This window comes from Echiichthys vipera, assembly GCF_963691815.1.
Source record: "Echiichthys vipera genome assembly, chromosome: 20".
Classification (NCBI taxonomy): domain Eukaryota; kingdom Metazoa; phylum Chordata; class Actinopteri; order Perciformes; family Trachinidae; genus Echiichthys; species Echiichthys vipera.
In genome coordinates, this window is record NC_139845.1 from 9,235,327 (window position 1) to 9,255,962 (window position 20,636).

The 20,636-nt window shown below is 39.2% G+C and overlaps 2 protein-coding genes across 2 annotated transcripts in view; one reads left to right on the forward strand and one right to left on the reverse strand.

The window, feature by feature from the left end:
- Window positions 1-1,386: 1,386 nt before the first annotated feature.
- Window positions 1,387-13,737, forward strand: LOC310962817 (sodium- and chloride-dependent GABA transporter 1-like; the record flags this gene model as incomplete). The annotated part of the gene is made up of 14 exons (XM_083935407.1): window positions 1,387-1,627; window positions 3,968-4,099; window positions 4,799-4,899; window positions 5,555-5,664; window positions 5,791-5,923; window positions 7,751-7,885; window positions 7,970-8,073; window positions 8,159-8,283; window positions 9,297-9,409; window positions 10,669-10,800; window positions 11,157-11,259; window positions 11,580-11,680; window positions 12,977-13,144; window positions 13,627-13,737. The coding sequence occupies 14 exons, from the start codon at window positions 1,387-1,389 to the stop codon at window positions 13,720-13,722; spliced, it is 1,794 nt and encodes a 597-aa protein (XP_083791533.1). The 3' UTR covers window positions 13,723-13,737.
- Window positions 13,738-17,369: 3,632 nt separating this feature from the next.
- iqsec3a (IQ motif and Sec7 domain ArfGEF 3a) overlaps window positions 17,370-20,636 on the reverse strand; it is a gene marked incomplete at both ends in the record, with an annotated part of 99,141 nt that continues 95,874 nt past the window's right edge. The window contains one exon of the mRNA XM_083935405.1: window positions 17,370-17,930. Coding sequence (XP_083791531.1) covers window positions 17,370-17,930 — 561 coding nt within the window. The remainder of the gene's footprint in view (window positions 17,931-20,636) is intronic.

Here is a 20,636-nt window from a genome sequence, read left to right on the forward strand (position 1 = left end):
ATATATAAAGTCAGTGAGCACAATGAATCAGCCAGGGAAAGAGCACAGAAAATTAGGGACAGCAGGCTTTTAGAATCAGTCTAACATGGTTGATGATTAAGTATGCAGGAGGGTAATACAATGAGAAAGCCCAGTGGGGTCCTGCTGTTTTAAAGCTCCTCTGTGTGTGTGAATATAAGCAGTGACATTTCCTTGAAAAATAGATTTGCTTTTGCAGGGCTCAGTCTCGAGCAATGGCACAGAGTCATTTTGACAATTTCTGGGTCAATCGATATTTGCAATCATGACCAACTTCCTCCCAATGAACCCCCTAACCATGTGATGTAATCCAGGCATGAGATGGGCTTAATAACTATTGATAAAAACTTGACTCAGAAGTCACATTTTCATTGCAGCTAGACGATCCACTCGTTTGTGACTAGTGCAGATTTTGAATCCTTCCTTTCCTGAACAGGAACATTTTGTGGTATCTTGCCTTGCCTTTTGCTTTCTTTTGGTAGTGTGGTGACTCACCATGACCTTGACTGTAGTGGACTGGAAAGAGAGGTGAAGAAGGGGGCATGTCAGTACTGATTAAGTGCAGTACTCTCAAGGATTACCTGGATTGTGCCACCTGCCTGCTTATATCACCAAGGGTTCTTTTATTTGTGCTATTTTTTTGGCTCGAGTTGGCATAGACAAATAGACCACCGGAAATGGTATAATAAACTTTATTGCATGGCTTTGTTGAACACTTGTTTCTGATTTGTCAATCAAGGCATGCTACAGTCTGTCAGCAGGCTGCTTCTATGAATACCAGTTCAATTAAAAGATTGTTGATATTTATATTCTGTATATAGCAATAATTCAATAAATCAATAATTTGTGTGAAATTATTGATTTCTTAAGTAGCCGTGTAATAATCATGATAATGTGGGACCTAGCAGATCATTAAACCTCTTCCTTGTTGGGGTCTAATTCACAATAATGATCCATTGCCTTACTTTATCACTTATTCCTTGTGCTTGATTATGTATAGTTGCCCAAGTTAATAAAAGGGCTAACAATAACAAAAGCAGTGCCTCAACATCAGTAAATGTAATTAGAGGAGTATACCCCTCCATTAGAACACCATCAAACACAACAAAAAAACATTCAATATTTTCCAGATATAATTGGTAATATTAGTATAATATCTAACACCTGTGCAAAAATTGTTCTCTTCTCTTGTTGTCTACAGCTTTACTGCACATTCAGTATCCGCACATTGTCCTCAATCTGTCAAGTGAAGAACCAAAATCTGTGTGAGAAGCTCAGCCGGACAGAAACAGAGACTTTAATCGTCACCATTACAGGCCGTGAGGACTGAGTGACTTACTGACCCCCCTGGTCTGTAGTGGTCCCACCATGGGGAAGACTGGGCAGAGTACAGTAGACTTAAACTCCCCAACAGAGGTCAAACAAGCAGTTCCTTTCGAGGAGTTGGACCCTATGGCGCCCCCTGCAGATGAAAAGAAGCAAAAAGAAGAGCCACCTGACAGGGGAAGCTGGAAGGGAAAGTTTGATTTCCTGCTGTCATGTGTGGGATACGCCATTGGCCTAGGAAATGTGTGGAGGTTCCCTTATCTGTGTGGCAAAAATGGTGGAGGTAGGTGCTATCGTGAGAATGGCTGAACCAAAAGATCTTAAGTTTAAAGTTAATTCTGATGAGATATTTAATATGTTATGGCTACTTATAGGTACTAATTAGTATTAGGGAGAATCAGAAGTATTTAGTGTGATGAGATTTGTACGATATTTCACCCAAAGCCAATATAGTTATAATTACCAAAAGTATATCCTATGGAAGCCCAACATGCAGTTAAATGATGTTTTTGGACCCATTACCAGGCTCTGCAGTGAGCCTTAGCAACTATGGTAGCCCTAACATACCTTTACCTGAACCACTTCCCTCTTTACCTGCACCTTCACACTCAACACAACCCTCCGCAGCAAGTTATATTCACTTTTGTTTAAAATATCAACAGCTAACACCATGCTAACCAACAGCACAACCAGCTAACACTGCTCAGCCCACCCAGCAAAAGCCAACTAATCATCCCTGGGTACCTCATCTTAGCTAGCAACAAAGCATAAACTCTACGACACCAGTTAGGCTAACGATATGTCAGGCTAACTTACGTGTATTAAGCCATCAAATGACAACCTGTTAAACTAACTAGCTAAGAGCATCCTATGCCAATACCGTGCTGCTTGAGCCACCACAAAACCAGACAATCTTCTCCAGCGACCCGCCCTTGGCAATCAACAAAGCACACACTTATTTCACACCATTAGCCAACAACATGCAACATGAACATGAACAGCCTGTATAGCTCTCCATCCATTTTTGACCAGTCCCACCTTTCTTCTAACCCAAAGCCATTCACTGGTACTGGATGCGGGGTCATCCTTATATTCCCAGAATCCTATGTTCTAAGAGTTGTTTTAAGAGTTTGTTAAGGGCCAGCTTGCAGTTCAAAGTGCAAACACACAAAGGAATATGGTTTCAAATAGAGTTTGAATGGTAGAAATCCGTTCAGCCACTGTGGAGAGATCAATGTCTGCAGTCAAGAAAACGGCCTTGCCCATGAATGGGCGTAGGTTTAGAAACATCATTAGGCCTTAAGCTGTAAGCGGGTGATTTATACATATTGACGCAGGGAAACATTCATTGAACATTTGACCTAGGGAAAATCATTGCAGAGAACATAAAACCATTTTAAAGGTCTCCTAAACAGTCATACTAAGGATATTTAGCTGGCAAACACAGTCCCATAAAGAAAGATAGCCTAAGCTCCCTGGCTGCAGTACACTTTAGTGTTCAGCTCACATGGTGCTGTGGTACTGATGGCTTTCATCTCATCCATGTATACTTTTATGGGTGGTAGAACTGCCCTCCCTTAGGCCTCTATCTACCCTATGACCCACCTAGATGCCCCAGTGATAAACAAGGGTAAAAACTCCCCATAGAATTGTCCCCCTTGCCTGCTACGATGCCTGTCTCTGACTGCCACCACTCTGGAATAAACTCTGCATGTTGCATATCTGAATGTCCTGAAACTATTCCCTTGACTGTGTGTGGTACTTTGAATAACTTTAATGCATTCCACAGTAGCCTATGCGGAACAGAACCAAATGCATTTGCTAAACCTAACAATACCACATGCAAATTTCTTGCCCACTCTTATAAATCCCAAACCCTTCCACACCATTGCCGTACATACATATACACAAATCTTTCATCTCCCTAACTCATCCTCCACTGTCCCATTTTAACCCTTCCATCACACCTATCAAATCTAAATCAACACTTGCCCATATGCCCTTCTCATAAGCCCTAGGCCATTTCACATTTTGAATGACTTCTTAAGAATTATTGATTAATGATTATTCAATTAATCAAAGGAGGAACATGACTCATGGGTTATGTGAGGAATAAGGTCCTTAGCAACCCATTAACATTTACAGAAATGGTTTTGATTATTGTAAAACTTTCTCTCTGGGTGAGTGAATATTCTCTGGAAGGTGTGTGTCTCCTGCGTGCAAATTTTACAATATTTTAAACAAGACAGTATTCTATATTTTTTTATAAAATGTTTATATAAGAAAGAAAGTACATAATCAGGCAGGAGCCGTGGTTTTAACAAATTGAATAAAGGGTTATTTCATTCTTACCACAATATTACAGCAATATTTACTTTCTCTTTTAGTCTAAATTAAAGGAAAATCAACTTAATTTGTTCAAATGTTTATTTTTCATTTGTATTATGATATTATGAGCTGTCAATCTAAGTAACATTAGTATGTTAAAATGCAGTATTACCTTGACATGTTTATGATAGTATTGCTGATAAAGCCTTTTGAAAACCTCCCCATCCGTCTAATTGTTAACTACATTATCTTACCAAACATATTGTGTTTCTACTTTTGTGTGGTGATCTATCAGGGGCCTTTCTGATCCCGTACTTTTTGACGCTGGTGTTTGCTGGGATACCTCTCTTCCTCCTGGAGACGTCTCTGGGACAGTTCACCTCAGTGGGAGGGCTCGGGGTGTGGAAGCTCATCCCTATGATGAAAGGTGAGACGTGAAAGTAAAAATAGATAGATCTGTTGTATTATCACGCATAGTTCCAGTTAATGGCATGATTTTCAGCATCCTAACAGATTACTTTGTCACCAAGAATATCCACTTACCACTAAGATTTGATTTATTAGCACTTATTCTCATTTGGTGACTAAACCTTTTTATCAAGACAGACAGACATACAGTAGCTTGCTCAACTCAATTTGCACAGTATTCCCACTTGACATTGGGCTCTTTATCCATGCCATTGCACTCAAAATGACATGGATACAAAGCTATCAAAGAGGTACTGAAGCACAAAGCAAAAAATAAAAATAGTTTTATCAAAAACTTTTTTTCATTTAAGAATCTTTTGCAGCTAGTTCTTGGTGGAAGCAATTATACCACTGCCGCTGAGCACAAAGAGCTCAAGTGAAACACATTTTATCTCCTGCCAGCACAGACAGCCACAATGATAGTGAGTGTGCTGCTGTGCCAACTGATACTCAAAGCCAAGGGCAAGTAAACATTAGAAATAGCAAAAAAGCAATGATGAGGATGATGAAGATTATAACTGAATGACGCTGTTTCAGGAGAAATCTGCTCTGGACTTCTTTCTTGCACCCTTTACACATTGTTGCCTATCACATTGGACTTTGCAGGCTGACCTATAAAACCCTGTAAATGTTAAATGTGAATGTCTTCCTTCTTCAGGTGTTGGTTTAGCTTCAGTGGTCCTGTCCTTCTGGCTCAACATCTACTATATTATCATCATTGCCTGGGCACTCTACTACTTATTCAACTCTTTTGGTTCGGTATGTTGTCTAATCAATCATTAGAGATGGATTTGAATTTTAAACAGAGCTTATGAACTGCAACCATTTTTATAATGTATTTACTAAAAAATATAAACAGATTCTGTAATAAACTTGCTGATTCAAGCTTCTCAAATCTGAGGATTGGCTGCTTTTGTCATATATGATAGTAAATTGAATATCCTTTGCGATTTTCTTTAACTTTTTCTGACATTTTCAGAATCACTTCAATGTCAAATCAGAGAAGTATTTTTAAAGATGGATGGTATGGCATGAACCCAATTTTGTGTTTACACGTGATTGCTAATGCCGTCCATGTTTTCATCACCTTATGTAGCCTACATCGAGAAAAGATGCTCTGGTTTTGTTTAGCACCTTAACAATGGCTGTCTTTCCCTGTGTCTGCTTCTCCTCACTCTGCTTTTGTATTTCTCTGCGTGAGCGCACAGCTCAAAGGAGCCTGGTGGAGGAAAATTAGAGACTTTGCAGGCATTGTGGGAAAAAATTGATTAAAAAATATCTTGTTCAATGTTTGTATCTGAAGGCAACAAAACATAGTTGGATCATTAAAAACAGGGGAGTCAAGTAGACACGTGATAGTCTGTGAAGAAAAGCAGAAATATTAATCATATTCTTGCATGTGTTCCATGTGCAGGAGTTGCCTTGGCAAAGCTGTGATAACCCCTGGAACACAGATAGTTGTTTTTGCAACTATAGTCTGACAGACACAACCAACCTGACCAGTGCTGTCACAGAGTTCTGGGAGTAAGTCAGCGAGATATGTTGTGAGTGTGTGTGTACAAGATGCCCTGTACCACAATGTTAAAGCTATTTCTGAAAGCCAAATGTGCATACTGTATCTGCATTCAGCATGTGTGTGTTTACCTGTAGACGTAACATGCACCAGCTGTCCAGTGGTCTGGAAGAGCCAGGAGAGGTTCGCTGGCCCTTAGTGGGCACTCTTGCGCTCGCCTGGATCCTTGTTTATTTCTCAATTTGGAAAGGAGTGGAGTGGACAGGGAAGGTGAGACCCGATGTTTACATTTCTTTCTGTTCTTTCCATTTCCACTTTCATTCTTTAAAGCTATAGTACTCTCTCTGGCTGCATAGTATTTCTGCTTTATCTGAGCCACTTTCTCTCTATTTAGCATATTCTAGGTTTTAATCATAAACAGGACAGGACACAGAGCTGCCCAGGAGGCAGAGCCAAAACGTCCTCATACCTGAACGACAGACTAGATTAGGTCGACTTTCAATGAATCCCAAAACGATGTTTATGATAATTTTATTTAATGCTGTATATACGGTTACAGTTGTAAACACATACTGTAGTTAAAGCCATTCTTACCTTTTTGGCATTTTAACACTTTTCTTTTGTAATCTTAAAATGCTCCTAATAAGCGTGTGGCACACTGAAATGTAAAAGAAATACACCAGATGTTGAAACTCATCAATATTCGATTCTCATATATTTCCGATAAAGAGCTGATGTTGCTGCTGGCTACATCAGTTCTTTCTTGATTGGTGTGATTTTAGAGAAAACAATGATTCAGAGAAAACACTAAATAAAAATAGCTGTATAATGACTTCGGATCAGAGTGAAAACTATTGAACGGATTTCCATAAAATTTCGTATGGACATTCGTGGTGCCCAGGTGATGGAGGCTATTGACTTCAGTTATCCCCCAACTTTTCTTCTATCAACACCATAAGGTTGATATCTTCATTTTTTTAGTGAAATGTCTAAACAATGAATTGCAATAAATATGAACCCTTAACATTTCCATAATACTTGCAGAACAAATGACATTCCCATCGGCCTTGTTGTTTCTTTGACGAGTAGTTAGCATAAGTCAATCCATTGATCCATTTGTCGACTCGGCCCTCCCAAGAGACATGAGTAATTATCTTTTAGTAGGTTTTGTCAATTAGGTCAGTCCTTGGGCTTGACGAGACATGTGTGATTTGTTACCGCACCGTTCAAGGCCTGTCTCCTTTTCAGGTTTTGATTGCCTGTGTGTTCATTGATCACCAAGCACACTGAGACGATTGAAATGATATTAATCACGCTGTTGATTGGTCTCAGAATTAGAAAACAAGACATAATTCATCCAATGATCCCACAGTTTACTGATTTACTGTGTGTGTGTGTCACTGTGTGCAATGAGTTCACATCAAAAGGGGGCAGAGATGTGTTAATTGGCTCCACAGAGTCGAACAGCATCCTAAAAGATATTATATAAATTATAGAGATGTCTTGGTATTTATTTATTCTTCTCAAATAATTGTTATATTGTTATAAATCCGCTGTTATGCTGCCGTCCACATCCCATCTTTCTCTCAACATTTCACTAAAAGACATTTTTCCAAAATATATTTAATTGCAAACTGCTGGATGATTGGTGAGGGCAAAAGAGGTAGAAAAAGGAAAAAACTATCACTCTGCAAGTCCAAGCGATGTACAGTATGTGAGCAGAAACACATTTACACATTCACTGCCAGTGGATAATTGGATTTTAATGTGTGGCATCTGAGAGCAGTGAGAAAAATGAATTCCCCTAAGGCCCCAGCCTTGATGGACATTACCAATTAAGCAGAATAATTATGCTACGGAGCTGCGGGCCACATCCTAAAGGCTTAGGCTATGTCTCGGTGCAAAGAGAAGCCTTGGAAATGTTTTAGTCGATGAGAAGTTTTTCACTCTGTGTTCCATGGCAACATTTGGATTTTGCATCTCTTGTTGACATTTAATTATGCTTGCAATTGTAAAAAAAAAACTTGAAACCCCAGAATAGAAATAATGTTGATTTGAATACCTAAAAATAAGTTGTTCTTTCTCTCTTTCATGTAGGTGGTGTATTTCTCAGCCACCTATCCCTACGTCATGCTGTTCATCCTGTTCTTTCGTGGAGTCACTCTGCCTGGTGCTATAGATGGGATCCGCTTCTACATCACTCCGGACTTCAATAAGCTCATCCAGTCTGAGGTAGACAGTTTGCACACATGCAATCACACAAACGTGTCTATACACAAACAGACGTGAATATGGGCGCATGCGTGTATCTGACAGGTGTGGCTGGATGCAGCAACTCAAATCTTCTTTTCCTATGGACTTGGCCTGGGCTCACTCATTGCACTTGGGAGCTATAACACTTTCAACAACGACGTATACAAGTAGGAACATATTTGTACATCCTGGAAATTGATATCACGTTTCCCCCCGCCATACAAACTGTTCATTTTATTCCTTTTCCTTCAGGGACTCCATCATTGTCTGCTGCATCAACTCCTTCACCAGCATGTTTGCTGGCTTCGTCATCTTCTCCATTGTAGGCTTCATGTCCTATATCACAAAGAAACCTGTCAAGGAATTGGCAGCATCAGGTACAGTACTGTATTGACCTGTTTAGCAATGTCAAACAATAAGAACTTCTTAAAGGTCCCATATTATAAATGTCAAATGTCTTTATTATAAAGCAGGTTGAGGTGCTCTATATATAAAGCACCAGACTGGGCTTTTAAACAAGCTGTCAGGACTTAAATGCATTTGTAATGTCAGAACTATACTATACTATATACACTGGAGATCTTAAGCCCATAGAGAATCTCTGGAAAATCCCTGGCAAAAAAAGTAATAGCTAAGAAACCCACTACAGGTACCGAACTGTGTAAGAGACTGCAACAAGAATGGACCAAGATCAAAGCAGAGCAGTGTGAGAAACTAGTGATGTAATGTGGGCGCAGATTTGCTGAAGTCATTCAAAGCAAGGGCCTCTACACTTCCTGTTCATTTTTGAATCCTATAGCCCTGAGAAAACATTGTTTAATCTTCTCTTCTGACACAATCCTTACTGTTCTCTAACTTGGCTCGCTGTTTTCTTTTCATAAAATAAAGGCTTTTATTGAAGTGCCTTGGTTATTTAAAAAAAACAAACATGCTAGTAGCAGTAGTAGCAGTGGAATACCCACATCGGATATTCAATCAAATTCTGAACGATAAAAAAATAACAGCATTTCAGAATAAATCAAGTATTTATAATTTGTTCACTAATGTTGATCTCCAGTGTATACTATCAGTGCAGCTACAGTGCTGTTTGAACCTGAAAATGAGCATAATATCGGACCTTTAAAATCTTTCAATGAGGTCTGAGTATGAAATGTTAAAAGTAGAATTATCTTCCAAACAGATACTTCAAACAAATCAAACACACCAATATCCTCCCTTATAAACAGCAGAGACAAGTTCTGAAACTCCTTCAGTGAAAAAAAAAGAATGTTACGTACATAGTAGTGCTGTTTGTGGCCTGTTTATATGCCTGTGAATTTAAGTAGGCCACAGCATAATGTCACAATATAAAGCCTTTATTCAAATGCTGTGTCTATTGTGTGACGTTTAGGTCCAGGTCTGGCGTTCTTAGCTTATCCTCAGGCTGTCACCCAGCTACCCATGTCCTCTCTGTGGGCCATCCTCTTCTTCTCCATGCTAATGATGCTGGGCCTCGACAGTCAGGTACAAATAGCACACACTTTAGCTGCTGCTTAACAGATGGTATTATTTATAAGATCTGTTTGTTTTTTTTTGTCTCACACATTGTTTTTAATTGACCCTGTAGGCATGCATTACTCTGAAACACGAAAGCTAATGTAGAATTTAAGTATATTATCCATTCATGATTCAGACACACTGAAGAGTCTCTAGTGCTGAAATGAAATTCATGTCAACCTAAGTGAATGTTAACAGCAATTAAATACATAATGGAAAACCTGTAGTAATATACTAAATATATATATACGTATATATATGCCATCTATTCTTTCTATGGGGAGAGACTTTCAGAACACAGTATGAACGCTTGTGATTGAGGATAATATTTTGGTGTGAGTCAAAAATGACCCACGCAGTATTAGCAACTTGCGGTATGCGTATACATGCAGTAATATCTTAAGGCAAAGGCTTTTTACATCTGGGTGTAAATAGACACGTATGCTATTTGTACCCTGGTGCCGATAGCCGACGTTGCTATTTTTACCCAATTTACTGTATTTGCCTGACCCTAACCAAGGAGTTTTGTTGCCTAAATCTAACCAAACTGCGAAAATAATAAGTCGACAACTTTTTAAATTACATCCCCGAATTAACTGTCGCTCCTTGAGGCAGTGGAAGAGAGTTTCAGTATAAAAAGACTGTTTGTCTTATTTTTTTATTTTTTCACCTGGGTGTAAATAGACACTGAATACTATGAATACTGTGTTAATGTATCAGACATAATATGTTTTTTGTAAGTATGCTATTCTGTCATGACCCTACCTAAAATGCAATATAAATCTAGGCAATTACTAGAGAGCAATGAGCTTAAGAAGCACCTTATTGGTCGGTAAAACTTTCTATAGACTTGTTTTTCTTAGGTTAACAAATCTTATCTTTTTATTTACAGTTAATATTGTCATAAAATGAAACGATTTTTTGTTACTTTATACCCCCCTTTGTCCCCCCACTTATGAAACCAAACGTACACCATTGGCCTCAAAAGATGTTACCTGAGTCAGTGTCGGTTGGGACTTCAAGTTTAAAAATGAAACAAATCTTGGGGTTTGGCACCTCTGTAAGTTCGCTTATGCGGAAGTATTGCATTATGGGTAACGAAAGTGCCGGAATTTGACATAGAAGATGAACTGATTTTCAAAACTGTCCATTGTGATGTTGACAATGCTAAATCATTGGAGTACTACTAAATAACAAACTACTCTCTTATTAATGTCATGTTTTAGTTCTGCACAGTGGAAGGCTTCATCACAGCTCTGATGGATGAATATCCCATGGTGCTGAGGAAGAGGAAGAAGGTCTTCATCCTCATTGTCTGCTTCATCTCCTTTATCATCGGCTTCTCCAACATCACACAGGTACTGTTGGGTACATCCCCTGTGGACTACATACCCTTAGTCCATGTTGATTCTCTAGTATAAAAATGATTTAGTTCCAATTTAAAACTAACTTTTACTGCAGAATGTGTGAATGTACGGCTAATAGGATAATAATTATAATAATTATAAGAAATCCAACACATGCACACCTGAACATTTGCACATCTTTCCGACAATAGGCAAAAGAGCCCCCTCCTACATTATACATTATGACAAAATGATCTCACAACAACCTGGAGTGTATTCATCATGCATATTTTATTCAGTAAAGAGAGGGGTATTAATATTCAGCCTCAAAAGCTGATCAACTGTCTGTGTGTGTTGAAATCACCCAGGGTGGTCTGTACGTGTTCAAGCTGTTCGATTACTACTCGGCCAGTGGGATGTGTCTTCTCTTCCTCGTCTTCTTCGAAACCATTTCCATATCCTGGTTCTATGGTAGGAAATCTATTTTATGCTGTCTAAGCTTAAACCAAACACTGTAGCGCAAAATCACAACCACAGCTGTAATGATCTGAGACAGAACCGGATAGAAAAGACTATAGAGTGGCAAGTCGCCGAATGAATCAAGCATGTCAATTTCCTATACACTGTAGCTGTCCAACAGGAAATTACATCTATCTGCTCCACTTTCTGTGATGAGACTCTCTTTCCAATCAGCTTCTCCTCTCTTTCACCCTATAATGCTTCGTTCTTGTGCTTATTATCCCCACATTAGCATGCTCACACTTCTTTGTTGTCCTCTCTTTATGCCACAGGAGCTGAAAGGTTTTATAAGAACATTGAGGAAATGATCGGCTATAGGCCATGTGGCTGGTGGAAGCTCTGTTGGATGTTTTTCACTCCGCTGATCTGCCTGGTAGGTGGGGAATGATGATCGATTTAGCGTCCACAATATGTGTTTTTTTTAAAAGTCGAACTCTAGCATGTGCTTCCTTCTCCTACATGGAGATCTATCAAGCTGCAGCAGGGGCCAATAGGACGAGAATTGATGGCATTGCTGAATTGGTTTCTTCTTCCAAGTGGTGATTTATACCTCAACTTGTAGACTGTCAGGCCCTTGGGGAAATCATTGCAATGTCTTCATCTTCACTACTGTAGGGAAATGAAGTGTATTGCTCAAGACCAAAAATAATAAGTACTCCATAGAAGTATAGGTTAAAACTGGACTAAATTTGATTGAAAGGTGAACATCGGTCCACTATTTTGGTCTTGACAGCAATATCTCTGCAACTATTGGATGGATCACGTTAGGTCAAAGTTTTAATTCGTCCAGTATAGTTTTAAAGCAAATACCTGGAAAACGAATGACATTCAACCTCAGCTTTTTACTGTATTTAGATTAGCAAATGTTAGCTGTTAGCATACCAATCTTGGAACTTATTAGTCTCGCAACAATTCAACCTCTGGAGGCAATGGCCATTATTTCTGGGGGGTTCAGTTGTAGTCCGTGTGCTGGGTTCGATTAGCACTAAGATGTGAGAATGGAGCTGGAGTTGAGACCTCATCTCTATGAACAGATCTGCATATGATTGCATTTCTTTTAAACTAATAAAGAGCTAGATTTTCATGGATTCTGAGAATGCATTTCAACCAATGTGTTCTGGGTCTTTTGCAAATGGTCAATGCTACACAGAGTACAAATCTAAACGAGATATTACAACAATAACATCTTGTCCTGTTACCTACAGATTTCAGAGAATAGAGATTATTGACATGCTAACACATCAAACTAAAATGGCGGCTGGACACGGTAAACATTATAGCCTACCCACTAAACATCAGCATGTCAGCATTGTTATTGTGAGCAAAGCACTACTGTGCCTAAACTTCTAACTGTTAGCCGCTAGCTGCCAATAGCATGGCGGTACCATTTTTTTTAGATATCAAGGGTGAATAACTTAAGTTTATATTACACTACACTATACATAACTAATTTATTTTAATTGTTTAGAGTGTGACACAGGTCCATAACAAAATAGAATTATCTAAAAAGCTGTTTCAAACAGCATTTCGTATTTTAGACATCGAAAAACCTGACCTTTTTTTTTTTTAGTGAATTTAGCCCAGTTTTAACCCAGATAGATGTGTTTCACAAATCACCAAATCAGTGTTCAGGATGACATGGACTAAATAAGATGAATGTCTATTGTAGGGGGTGTTTACCTTCAGTGCCATTGAGATGACCCCTCTGACCTTGGGGAAGTATGTATACCCGATGTGGGGCCAAGTGATTGGATGGTTTATGGCTTTATCTTCCATGATACTTGTCCCAGGCTATGCCATCTACATGTTCTGCAGCACCAAAGGCAGCATCAAACAGGTAGAGTACAAACCTCTCACATGACTCATTGTTTTCAGGTTTCAATGTCTGTTTCCTGCAGTTAAATAATTATAGATAATTTTAGGATGCTAATGTGGAACAGGTGCAGGAGGCACTTGGTTATACTGCAGGAAGGAGTGAAAAAAATGTGTTTGTTTCAAGGTCAAAATCATTATCCTGTTTTTATCTATGGAAGTATGCTTTGAAGGTGAGCACGGAGTGTTGAAGTTTAAATATTGTTCTTGTTTGTGTCCCACAAAAAACAGATTTCGATTGACTATTTTAAAATTTCATTGTCTAGTTTCTAAACATTACGTTTTCCCCTGAGTTAAAGACATGTACATCGCAGCTAAAAAGCATATTTTGTTCACTTTATTTATTTGCAACTTTCGCTCCACCTTACTTTCCAAGTCTGGGCTCACCTTCAAGAAAAATCTGCAGCGTCTAATGCTAATGTAATGTAACTGTCTTTACTTGACCAGCGTTGGCAGAAGATGACAACTTCCCAGGAGGATAAAAGGCCATCGCGGCATGAAGAATTTACACATGCAGGGAGTGTGGGCGAAGCTCCTGTCTAGCCAGGATTGTTCAGGACGAAATAATTCCCGTCTGCCAGGACTTCCTCTAGTCAACAATGAAATTTGACATTCGGACAGATGGAGTCTTGTACAACATTGATCCTCCATCTTAAATAGTACCAAAAAAATCAGACAAAAAAAAAAGGAGACGAGGAAGCACTTTTGATAAATTTGGAGAATAGATTTTCTTTTGCAGTAAAAGAGTGAGTTCTGACCACAAATCGAATGCTAAAGATAAGCAATGAACCTGTGTACATATACCACATATATACCATTAAGATATGACTGTAAATCTTCATCCTACTTGTACATTTTCTCTACTACTCAAAAAAAATCACTTTCTTTGTCTATAAGCTTAGCACAAATGTCTTGAATGTTGTTGTACAGAAGCATTAAAAAAGTCTGGTAAAACTTGACTCTAGATGTTCGACTGTATAACTGTAATGCATCAAAGAGTATTTGCTTGTGGTAGCTTAAAGAACCAACCAACCAGCCACTGTGATATTTTTGTCAAGCAATAAATATGTATGTATATATAATCCAGCTATACTTGTTGTCCTTGGTGATTCAGACCTACTAGATCCAACAAAATTAATTGTTCCACAGCAAATAAATAAGTGGCTTTAAGCTGTTAAAGAATCAAGCTATTAAATCCAAGAAACCAGGCAAACCATTGTAGTGAATAGACTTAAATCATCTTTAATAGCATGTTGATATACTGCGGAGCGGAGACAGGTAGAGAGGGATTCAAAGCCAACTGAGGGAGGTGATGGTTCATATCTGTTACACTCAGTTTCCACCTGTCTTTCCCTAAATATGTCCACTTTATGTATTTTTTTTAATTAGTAGAAGCAAACACAGTGTTGAATAGCCAGAAAAGACCCACATGTCATTCATGAAGCGGTGCACTGGTATGGCAAAGCCCTTTTTTCAGTTTCTTTAAGAAAGTTAGCCACTACTGCGCTTCCATGTATCGTATGCTGCACTCCCAAAATGCTACATTGGTATTCCTTTCAAACTAACACTCGTGATTTTCAGTGTGTCTCATATCCATCATTTATTGCGCAAACAGGATTTCTATCTCCCAAAATGCTTAAACACATTGTCAAGTAAGGAAAACTGTGCAACCATTAAGGAAGGGTAGTGAAACAAAAAGAAAGATGGCCACTGTTCTGTTCCTGAAAGGGTGAATAGGTGTTTTCTATTTTTCTTTTTTTTCAACCACAAACAAAAACTTCATCTCCCACTGGTGTGCTCACAGTAAATTCAATCATGCACAAAGAAATTCAGAACGTTTGTGAATCAGAGCTAAGTACACTTCCAAACTGATGGCATGCATGATAAAAGAATCACATTTTTTATCTGAATGTTGATCTAAATGAATAAATGAGCAGTCATATAATTATCATCCACCCATGGAAAATCCATAAGACCAAAACCTTTGATGTTATATGCTGAGATATATTATATAACCTTCAAAAGTGTGTGTACGGCCAGACAAAAATCTATATTGAAATTGTCATAATAGCTCTTCATTCAGTTTGAAAGCGCTAATTCTTCTAATTGTGTTGGGAAATATGAAAAAAAAAGCAATTACTGGGGTGAAAAGAGAGAGAGTTCAGATATGGTTATGGGAAAGTTAGGATGCCCCTGTGAGCACATCTTGTGCACACACACACACGTGCACACGCACACGCACACGCACACGCACACACACACACACACACACACACACACACACACGCTCATCATCTCTGCTAGACGTTTTTTTCTGCAACCTGTTCTCCCCACTGGGTGAAATCATGAGCGGAAAAGGACAAAAAGATGAGACAGAGACCTCCCAGCAGTGGTTCTGTGATTATAAATCAACAAATCAGACAGCTGGGGGTCAGATGGGAGCAGAGTTAACCGAACACCCATTCTGCAGTTTATGTTTCAAAGATGGACGCATTCAGGTTGACCTATTTCAGAATGAAGGACGACAAGGAAATAGCATTTTGAAGGGCTAAAGGTAGCTCGCTTGTCCTTTCAGACATTGCTTCAATGTGGTATTTACAATCTATGCTGGGGTGAAATAGAAAGAGATCAGATAATTCATTCCTTTTGTCCCGTTCTTATTTAAAGCAGGCTACTCAACAGCACAAACAATGCCATTAATGCCAGAATTTGCAATATAAGCTGTGTGTGTGCCTCTGTAGTCTTTGCCTTTTTGAAAATGTCAGACTGAAAGGTTAGGCGGTAAGAGAAAACAGTCACAAGGAGCTAAAATAAAACCTGGGAGTTGTACCGACATAAAGAGGCCATGTCTGGATGTTTGGGTGGACAAGTCCAGAATTTATCCACCGACAGAAAACACACAATATGCTTTACGAAATCAAAATAAACACAGATCTTGACATTTAACAGTTGCAGCAGAAGCATCTTCATGGAAATTCATGGTGATTTCCTGAAAAAGCAAAGAAGCATTTCATAAGCAACAGACGACAGCATGGTATACATATAATACATGTGAATGTTGTAGTCAACAGTTTCAGCAGCTTAAATGATTTCAAAATGTGGAAAAACGTTTCCCTTCATCATTATGAATGAATGAATCACATGTGGCAAGAACTCCTGGGAAGAGTTAACAATAATAAATATGAAGAGTAAAAGACAAACAACAATCAACAGGAGCATTCTGGGCTGACTTTTTGGTTTTGGCAGCAATCATGTGATTGTTTGCCTTTATTTCCTGTCATACTTCACTGTAGAATGATCTATGGAGGGACAATTGAAAGAGAGTGTTTTCTGACGATAAAGAGCTACAAGCGGATGACAAACGCAGTTTATCAGAGGATGTCGGGGTTTTTTTGTTCTTCTACTTCTTCTTTTTTATCCAGGAGAGCAGAGAGGAAGAGAAACGGCTCTCCATCACTTAAATAAACCAGCGACAGCACGAACTGGGAGTTTTTTTATTTTTTTTAAATGAAATATCAGTTTTGTTATTCATTTTTTGTGCTCCTTGAGGGAGAAGCGTGAAAGGACTATTTTCTCAAAGCAAAGGAAGGAATTTTATTTTTTTTTCTCTTTTCTTCTAGCCCTACAGTTAGTCAAGTGCAAAGAAGTCAGTGTTTAGTGGAGGCTATGTATTTTGGCACAAGTTTTCAGTAAGTGTCAACTATGCACGCACGCGCACATACAGCACAGTAGGCATGAGGTTTGGGATGATAAAAGCGAATAGAAGTGGAAGGTCCTTGGAGTGTATCCATCCATCACAGTCCATTTCTGTTGTTGTTGGTGGTGAATACAGGAACTAGAAGGAATCCATCCAGTAACTGAATATCTGTGTTTTCTCTAGCAAGAATTAAAACTGACAAAAAGTTATAGAAATTTGTTAAAACTACATAATATTTCAAAATACATGTGGAATCAAGTAAAACGTTATATATGCACTTTATTTCTCCGTTTCTCTTTTAAAACCTTGATTTTTCTTTTAGTTTATTTTTTTCCTTAAATATATGCATATAAGTGAGATTTCATTTTTTTCATTATAGCTCTTTCATCTGTATGTATATATGTACATTATGTACTTTTAAATACGTAGAGAAGGGGTAGGGTTCGTGTGGGACTGTGTGGAAGTTTCAGGGAAATAATACTAATTAATTTATTTACACCATGCTCCGAGAGCCACTTGGGGTCCGGTGTAGACTGAGGCGGGGGTCAGGGGGTATATACTGGTGTGGGTGGTTGTAAGGCGGAGGTGGGGGAGGCAGCGGGGGCTGGTGGCCGTCGCTGCCATGAGAGCAGTCCGGCGAGCGGACCGGGGTTGACATGGCCGACTGACTGAATTGGTGGTGGCTGTGATGGTGATGCTGGTAGTGGTGGTGTGTTGGCGTTTGGCTGAGGAAGGCCTCCATGTGTCCGTGGCCGCTGTTGTCGAGCATGATGACCTTGACGATCTGCTGACACTGGATGAGTGTCTCGGGCCTCAGATCAGCCATGCTGACAGCCGACTGGTGGTGCTGCTGGAGGTGGAGGTGGTGGGCAGGGGTGCTTGCGGCTGACTGCAGCTGCGGGTGCTGAGGTGGAGGCGCCGGCCCATGGATTAGCCCCTGTGGGCCCTGCTGGAAAAGCAGCTCCCCCTGGTGGTTAAGAAGGGCCACGCTCTCGGGACTCCGAGCCGTGCTGCTGCTGAGCTGGTACGTCTGAAGCCTGTTGTGAATTGACACCTAGTTTAGAAAACAGCCAAGAGAACAGCATCAAATGTTATAAAACTGGTTCCTCCTCTACAATCCGTCAAGCCCTCTTTTTGTTTTTTTGGGGGTGGTGGTGAACGCACAGCACACACACACACAGGGCATGCGTGGGGGCTTAGGTGTTGGGGGTCGGTGGAGGTGTAAAATCATTGTGACTACTGCACACTCCCCTCCCTCCACCTAGTACTGGGAACAGTGTAGATTGGATGCTGGGAACACCAGTGTGTGACTGGGGTCAGGAGAAGGACAGTGGTGGGGAATGGGGATAAGAGATTTTGTGCGACGCTACAGAAGGGGCCCAGTGGTTCCAAAGGGGACACTGAGGGCCCCTGTGTCTCCCTTCCAAACCACTGTGTGGCGCTATGGTGACAGCGGACACGAGGAGAATTGGGGGGTCGGGGTAACCAGAACAGAGACGGAGATCATACGAGGAAGAGGGAGAGGTGGAAGGAGAGGAGGTGAGCAGACTGACAACCACAGACGTCCACAGGCAACACTCATCAGAATGCAATCCTCCATATATCACATTGTCTCTCTGTCTTCCTTTATTATACCTTCCCTTGAATTATTTTAATGTTGCCTATTCTATGAAACGTTTTAGAAAAGTTACTTTGCAAGCATATGCATAAAAAGCATATGCCAAAACTAATCTGAAATACATAAGTAAAATGAAAATTGTAAGCACATCCACAGCACATCAGCCATTTTTGCATTTGTTGCAAGTTAATGGCTAGGGTTAGCATAGGGTTTGTCACCTTTAGCAAGTTGAAGCATAGTTTCAATGATTGGTGAATATATCTAAATGTTTTTCAATTCAATCTTAAAAGTGGAAAACTCTCACTGTTAGTAGAGGATTATGACCGAGTGAAGGCAACTATATCCACCATTTTTACCACAACACCCTGTATCTAGTTTTATGTCAAACCAGAGGCTACTTACATAAACATTCACACAGGAGCCATTTTTAAATATCATCTAGAGTCAAGAGCAATTCCAGCAAATAAACCTTGTTAATTGTAGTGATTCATATCCCTTGCATTTTAATATCATAATACAGGCTTTAATATATCAAGAATGAAGATTCCTATTATAAGTATCTTTCAAGTAGCTACTGTATGACCTACTGTAGCTAAAAACTATGTATGTACCAGAGCCCTTTTTAAGTATTGTGAACTAAGTCAAATCAAGTCTCAAGTCTTAAGAGGGCTAGTCCAAGTCACTCCTAAACTGGCTAGTTCAAGTCAAGCCAAGTCTTTAGAGAGCAAGTCAATTATTTTATTGGCTAGTTTAAATCAAGTGTTTATAGAGCTAGTCCAAGTCAAGTCTGAAGCATTTAGAGGGCTAGTTCAAGTCAAGTCTTTAAATGGCCAGTTCAAGTCCAGTCTTTAGAGTGCAAGTCAAATCTTTTAATAGCTAATTCAAATCAAGTATTTAAATGGCTAGTTCAAGTCAATTCTCAAGTCTTAAGAGGGCTAGTCCAAGTCAAGTATCCAGTTTTTTAGAGGGCTACACAAGGTCAAGTCAAGTCTCAAGTCCAAAGGCAAGTCTTTCCGATCTATCAATGCTAGTATATATAGCAGGATGGCCAAAATCACACCAAATACTTGTTTTTTTTTTACGGAAACTAATTAATGAATCACAGCATTTGTATGCATCAATGACAACACTCGAGTCAGACTGAAGTCTAAGTCTCAAGTCTAGAGCTTTGCTATTTAGTCTACTATAATTTTACTTACTTACTAACGCAATACTTTCCGACAGTCATCCTAATTCCTTTCTGACCAAAGAAGTTAAATTAACATTTAACATCTACTTTAGTGTGTCAATCAGAATGTAGTTTCCAACCAAGACTCTTCAAAATGGCGACTGAGCGACTAAGGTCAATGGTAATTCACCTGCTATATAATAATAGACTTTTAATGTTTAGTATCTGAGGTAAGAAAGCTGTGTTCTCCCATTCTCTTACAGAAGCCGATGTAACTCTTGTGTGAAAGAACTCCATTAACATTTGCTCCTATTCAATGTGCCAAGCACTATTTCTCCTCGACGACTTGGCACATATACTTATGAGTACAGTGTCAATGAGCTCTGAAGCAAGATATTTCGCTCACTTTCTGGTGCCTTTCAAAAGTTTGATTTGGAAAGTAGTTTGATGTGGAAATCGTTTTTTTCCACCAACATGACCGATTCCACTGCTAGTTATAAAATGTCCTTCACTGAAAAATGTTCAATGTTACATTGACAAATTTGGTTGCAAGGCTGCTTAAAGTCAGCAAAAAAACCCTATCATTTCTTTAAAAAAAAAATGATATTTATATATATGTAAATAGGAATAGTAATACTTACACTTTGTCCAAAATCATTCCCTATTCACTATATAGTGCATTGTATTGAGGGGATTTATGCAATACATAGTGCCCTGAAAAATCCCCACAATGGAGTGGAAGATATGTCCTACTGTAAGTACACAAAATTAGTACATATAGTGTACTCTGCTGCATGGAGACGGATTTTTGACAAGGCTAATAAGTAGAATTAAGAGGTAACTTCCTGTAATATACAACTTGTCATTCTTACTTTTTAGTGAAGAAAAAAAAAATATTTGAAAAAGTAAATGACTGCAGGCTTCCATACACCATAGATTTGGGTCGTCTATTTTCCACTGATATACAGTATAAC